Below are 6,833 nucleotides of genomic sequence, written 5' to 3'. Positions count from 1 at the left end.
ACCCGATGATGATCTTCAATACTTCAATAACTTGTAAAAACTTAGAAATCTGAGTACCACTGACTAATGACCCCTCAGGAAACAAACAACATAAAATTGATTGAGGCAGATCTGAGAGAAGAGGGAGAGATAAAGTGGAAGACAGTGAGATATTAATTTTCTGTAAATTGAGAAGGAAGAACAAAGAGATGAAGAAAAAATCTAGAGATATGCATTGTAAGATAGGACGTATTGTATTACATGATATAATAGTTTTTATTTATAAACCATGGTGGGGAAATCTAAAAAACTTCAACGCTGAATGGCACATCTATATAACCATTTCTCCTTCACAAATTTAATCAGGACTAAGTATATTTATTTTAAAAATGGGTGCAATGAAACATTTGCTTCAAAGAGATAATTTGTGAATATCATTAAAATTAATTACATAATGATGCAACTATAAAGTGTAGGAAATAAAATGACATAATACCAGAATGAGATTCATGGACATGTATTATTGCAATTTGCTTTTGATTGGAGTTTATTTCGGCAAAACCATTCACAACAGAAAATCAAATGCCGGAGACATGTAAAAATTCTGGAATAGAAACATGAATAGTAGAGCAAAAACAAGTAAGCCAAAAATTACTGCAATACATTCAAGAATTTAAACTGCATAAATAAAAGTACAATTTTACTTAAAATCTGAGGACGTAAACAGTATTTATACCAATTGTACCATACTAGAAGAAAAATGTTTCTAGGCTACAAAAAAACTGACCCAAATTTTACTTTGGGGAAGGAAAGGGTCAAATTAACTCAAGGGGGCGCAACTTCATAAGACCAAAACCTAGTTTATTGCCAGCCTGTAGCTGCCACAGATTCAATTCCAGGAGTAGAAATTTGTTGGGGAGGTGGAACAGCTTCACCCCATTCACCACCTGCAACTGAAAGAATATATACTCTATCAACAAACCGTGAATACATATGATGCATTAGTAAAATAAAAATCACTTTCAGCAGATGGCAATGACGGAAGTAACACAAAGTGGAGATCAAGAAAAAACATAAACCAAAGATGAGAGTCGTATAACTTCAATTTAGTTTAGGATAATTTAAATGTGCAAATAATTATGTACCAGCTTCTGGGGCTGTCCAGTTGACAGCAGGAACTGCTGGAATAGGCTGTGGAGCTGCATCAGTCCATGGTTGCTCGATGGCTGCAGGCCACTGACCATCTGATGGAACAGCTGCATTGAAGTCAGCAATGGCGTAATCTGGAACAGGAACTTCATCCTCCTCTTGTTCTTTGGCCTCTTCGGGTTCTCTGTAGAAGAATAGATCCACCTGCATTAAAGAAAACAAGAGGCGGTGTGTTTAATCTAACTTGCCAATTCAACCTCAAGTTCTTGAAGGTGGGGTAGAGTGCCATGCATGTATACAAACTCTTGACAATTGCGAAACATAAAAGAAAAAATTACCATCACATCCCACTTAAGACCAGGGCGAATTGTACCACGCATCTGCAAAACCATCCTAGCCAAAAGCCAAAAGAGACAACCTATGCTGTGCTTCCCCTTGTTGTTAGCAGGAATTCCAATGTCAACATATCTCATAGGAGAATCAGTGTCACAGAAAGCAATTGTGGGAATGTTTCCAAGGGCAGCTTCCTTGATGGGCTGCACACAGATAAAACATGCATAGAATTGAATAAATTAATAATACAGCATATAACATTGACCGATAAAGCATGAAAAGCTAAAATAAAACTCATTAATGGCAATGCACAAAAAACAATCAAGGAAATATATGGATAAAAAAATACATTAATTAAATTAACAATCAAAGCAGGTGAAACTAATACACAAACAATATTAAAGTATGATGGTGAAACCTGGTGATCAGTTCTTGGATCAGTGAGGATGAGAAGACGAGGCTCGCTGAAGGAAGTTTGGAGCTGATTGGTGAAGGTTCCGGGAGTGTGTCTTCCAGCAATAGCATGAGCCCCAGTGTACTGAGCAAACTTAAGAACGGCTCTCTGTCCATAAGGCCTTGCAGATTGGACAATGATGTCCTGAGGGTTTTCAGTGGCAACAATGACTCTCGCAGCCAATTGAAGTTTCTCCCAGGTCTTTCCAAGATTGATAATATAAATACCTAAATTAAAACAAACCCAATCAAAAATTAATTATTTGTCTACAGAATATTTTACTAAACAAGGATTTTGGTGATAATAGAAGCAAGGAACCCAATTGAGCATAACTAAATTTTGATATAAAAAATAATCCTTCAAGAAACAAAATGCAAAACAAAACTAGAAAGGCAAAAACTATTACTTAAAACCCTCACAAACTAGTACTTAACCATTTAACGGAAATCTAAGGAGAGGTGCAAAATGAAAGAACAACACTAACCTGCACAAAATGAAAAAAGATGCTAATCACATTTTTAAAAAGTCTAAACATGTTACTTTCAACACAAATGTTCTTAATTTTTTCTCCATGGGAACATTTACTAACATGGACCATAAATTAGCACTGTTCACAAAAAATAATTGCACAAGCACATGGATCAACACATACACAAAAATTACATACTCACTCGTCCCCATATTATAAGCAAATTTCACATTTTTAGATTCATTAAATAATTAATGTACTATATTTATCCACCGTGTGTGCCTGACATAAATACTTCTTCTCAGAACCTAAAATTATTCAAGGCTCTAACTTTTTTTTAGCAGATCCTCTAAATCTCAGATACATTTTGTATATAAACTCCAAAAACGTAATACATGAGGCTAAACATGCATGATTTATAAACAAACTCAATAAGATTAGAATTTTACCGTCATTCCTGCGTTTGAATATATAACGCTCCATCTGAAAATCACAGTTCTTGGTGCCGAGGTGAACGTCGGCCGCCAACATCATCTGAATATCAGCTTCCTTCTGAGACAACTGACGTGGTGCTGCAGCGGAGGTAGCCATGATTGGATGGTGTTTATTGCCGGCGACCGGAGAAACCCTAAAAAAACTCTGATTGCGGCACTCACTGTGAACAACTTCGCTAGGTTTTGTTTCAGCAATCTAAACTAAATGTGTAATATAACGATCCCCGTATAATGGGTTTTAATGGGTAAATAACCCGGCCCAATATTCAAACCCTCGTAATGGGCTTGGCCCTTATAAAAATCTTATAAGTTACCAACTATCAACCCTTCAAAAATTTAATTTTAATGCATGCAATTACTAAATTGTCCAACCACATTTTCAAAATTACATTAACTAGGGAATACTTTGGTAATCAGTTAATGGCTAAAAATTTATTCAAACAGACCTCTAATCGGTTGTCAAGTGTCGACCTAACATTGGTTACCAAAGACCAATGAAAGTTTCTGCCTTCCCCTAAAACCATATCACACGCTTCCCCATTTTTTCCTTCCCCGTCTCTAGCAAGTTCATTTGTCTAAGACCAATTCTCAATTCTCTTTACTTCTTTCCGGCGATCAACTCCGTCCAACAGTCTTGGTTATTTCTCATCTATAATCTTTTGCATATATTTTACATGCTTTTATTTCTCATATTTAATCTTCTGCGTCTATTTCTCATGTTTCTATTTTTCAATCTTGTATTTGTCTTGGTTATTTTTCATCAACACTCTTGGTTATTTCTCATCTTTAAACTTGTGCATCTATGTTTCCGGCAAGCTGCTCGTGTCGATAAAATATTTTTCATTTCTATTAATACGATTTTATGTTTTTTCTGAAATTTCAGTGTTTTTTATGTTGTCAAACATTTTGTTGTTTGTCTTCATTGTCACTTCTTCTGAACATTTTGTTTTTTGTATTTACTGGATGTCGAACATTTTTGAACATTTATGTTGTCGAACATTTCTGAACATTTTGGATTATAAAATTGAGTCATGTATTGTTGTTTGTTGATGGCTTTACCATTTTCCTATTGAGTTATGGGAAGATTATATGCAGAGTCATTGGCTCATATATTGTTGTTTGTCATTGGCTTTACCATTTTCCTGCTGAGTTTTCATTAGCTTTACCATTTTCCTGCTGAGTCATTGGCTCCATCATTTTCCTGCTGTAAGTTTTTCTTTGTTTTGTCATTGGCTTTACCATTTAATGTAATGGATTTCATGTAGCATTTAACTTTGTTATGTCATTGGCTTTGCTGAATGTCACAAATTATTTTAGCTGAACAAAGTTGATTCATGTAATGTTGTTTGTCTTATCTTAAGGAACTTATCTGCAGAGTTATAGATTTATGCTTGTCTTCAAAGTTGATGCCATCATTTTCCAGCTGCAAGTTTTTCTTTGGTCTGTCATTGGTTTTACCATTTACTGTTATGGATTTCATGTTGCATTTTACTTTGCTCTGTCATTAGTCTTAGTTGTATTCATGGTTTTATGTAAGTTATCTTCATATGCTGATTTTAATTATTTTTGCCAGACTTACAACCAACCATGTCAATACCACTTATTCTCATTAAGAATTTGGTGAAACGAAATCAGGTGTGGAAGATGCTAATTCGAGTTGTTGATTTTTGGGTTGTAAGAGAGAAAACTGGATTGCAGCATCTTGAATTGGTCATACAAGATACGAAGGTAATCGTTTCCCGCTCTATTTGTACATATGTTACATTAATGTCATTTAATGAACATCCACATTGCAGGGTGATCAAATCCACGTGACCATTCACAACCGAGAATTTAAAGATTGGATTGAACAACTTATCGAGCATGAAACCTATTGTCTATACAATGGAGAGCCTATGGTTAATGACGGCACTTTTGAAGTCTGCCCAAACAAGTTGAAACTTGTATTCAACGGAGGAACCATTGTTTCTAAAATGCAAATACCCGCAATACCGCTACACCAATTCAAGTTTAAGGCTATTGATGATTTTCTTAATGGAAAATTCACCACTGATCTCTTATATGGTGACCTTTGTTTTTTGTTTATAGTACCGTATGTTTTTAACTTTACTTTAACCTTAATATTATTTTGTAACTGTTTTTCATTTTCGCATTCTTTAGACGTTGTAGGTGTTCTACAAGATGTTGTCAAAACACAAATGGGTGGTGGTGGTAAGAAATCTTGTGTCAATATTACTCTAGGTAATGAAGCTGGCAATGTTATTCGGGTCGCATTATGGGAAGATTACGCTAAACAATTCATGAGCTATAACAACTCTAACAATTTTCCTGGTCCAACACTACTTATTTTAACACATGCATGGTGTAAGCAAAATCAAGGTTAGCCATCTTTTTCTAAACACAACTATGATTTCGGCATTACTTTTGGTTCTAATGTGTAACATATCTTCTTTATATGAGGTGCAACTTCTGGATTGCCTAGCCTAACAAACGCATGGAGTGGCTTGAGACTTCACATTAACTTAGACATACTGAACTACATATAATTTACATTTGCATATTGGTACAGGCTAGCATCAACCCAATTATCAATTACACTGTCTACTTCTCTCACTCAAGCATCGCAATCATTTGTACAATCTGGCAACAAGAACTGGACTAACCTGAACGAGATCAAGAGTATCGGTCAAATTAGTGACACCATAAAGGTTTGTCATTATTTTTGTAATTACAAAGTTTATGGAATTATTCATATAATTAATGACAATCTTAAATATGAAATTAGGATTGTTTTACCACAACCATCGGCACAACCAAACGATTTAAGTCCTCAAAGTTTGGATGGTATTTTGAGTCTTGCCCGAATTGCAAGACATCAAATAAGTCACATGGAAATAAGTTCGAGTGTGTCTGCGGAGTTAAAGATGTTAAGCTTGTTACAAAGTAAGATTTCAATGTACTGTTACCAAGTCATAATACTTTCTATTCCTACTGTTTTGCTTACATGTACCACTATATATTCATGTGTTAGATACAAAATAGAAATCGAAGTTGAGTTCGATAATCACGTTGGATGCTTTGTGTTTTGGGATAAAGATTGTATCCCATACATTAATATGACTGATAGGGAATTGAGACAACTAATGGAGGGGGTAACTAAATGTGCAATAACTACTCATTATTTTTTAAGTTATCATCTAAGTGCAATTATGTTTCACTAACTATGTTGATTTATGATCTAGGCTGGAGAGGACAACCCCACAATATATCCAATACACCTAGACAAGCTTCTGAATAAAAAGCTAGCATTTAGAATCAAATATCAATCTTTGTATGGCCAATTATCTATTGTCACAATCCTTAATGAGCCTTCTGTTTACTGAACCTTATATGATTCACTTCATCCAAATTAGGTACAAAGCATTAAAGTGAGGACGATTTTCTTTTTATTTTACTCATATTTCTATATTGTCTTTGAAGATTCTGTCAACTTTAATTTTGCTTAAATGGTTTACTCTAATGTGAACAGCATACTTCAAAGGCTGCCTTTTTGGTTGTGGACAAAGATGTTGGACTGGACATTGATCATGAACCTATTGTGAGTCAACTTTTTGAACTTATTGCATACTTCTCCCAAATGCTTGTGAAGATATTCATTCATAATATATTAACAATTTAAAGTTGTGATTTGTAGGAAAGCGAAACACCTGAGTTATCTTTATTTGCACTTCTACAAGCATCTGCCAAAATTGATTGCAGTTCGTCGACTTGCTCTAGCAACACCCCTGCTAAGAGGGTTTCTGTCCCAATTTCTATAGATGATATTTTTAAAGATGAAGTCTTTACTCAAAAGTAATCTTCAACTAAGGTTAAGCACATCAAGAAGGAGTGATAATATAAGGTTGGGGTCGCTTATTACAAATTTTATATGTTTTTTTAACATCATTGTTGTAAT

The 6,833-nt window shown here is 34.7% G+C and overlaps 2 protein-coding genes across 2 annotated transcripts; one reads left to right on the top strand and one right to left on the bottom strand.

Moving 5' to 3' along the window:
* Window positions 1-1,210: 1,210 nt before the first annotated feature.
* On the bottom strand, window positions 1,211-3,116 carry LOC127079381 (40S ribosomal protein SA; the record flags this gene model as incomplete). The annotated part of the gene is given in 4 exon segments (XM_051019763.1): window positions 1,211-1,332; window positions 1,467-1,664; window positions 1,880-2,142; window positions 2,834-3,116. Coding segments are annotated over 4 exon segments (725 nt in total), but the record flags the coding sequence as incomplete, so codon positions are not given.
* A 1,349-nt stretch (window positions 3,117-4,465) lies between these two features.
* On the top strand, window positions 4,466-6,261 carry LOC127079384 (uncharacterized). Its single transcript, XM_051019766.1, has 7 exons — window positions 4,466-4,606; window positions 4,675-4,942; window positions 5,039-5,240; window positions 5,448-5,586; window positions 5,664-5,821; window positions 5,910-6,030; window positions 6,121-6,261. Exons 1-7 carry the CDS (start codon window positions 4,466-4,468, stop codon window positions 6,259-6,261), a joined length of 1,170 nt encoding a protein of 389 aa, XP_050875723.1.
* Window positions 6,262-6,833: the final 572 nt, after the last annotated feature.

The sequence above is a fragment of the Lathyrus oleraceus genome, chromosome 5, assembly GCF_024323335.1.
Source record: "Lathyrus oleraceus cultivar Zhongwan6 chromosome 5, CAAS_Psat_ZW6_1.0, whole genome shotgun sequence".
Taxonomy (NCBI): Eukaryota; Viridiplantae; Streptophyta; class Magnoliopsida; order Fabales; family Fabaceae; genus Lathyrus; species Lathyrus oleraceus.
The sequence above is the reverse complement of the archived record's forward strand: the minus strand, read 5'-3'. Positions and strand labels throughout refer to the sequence as shown.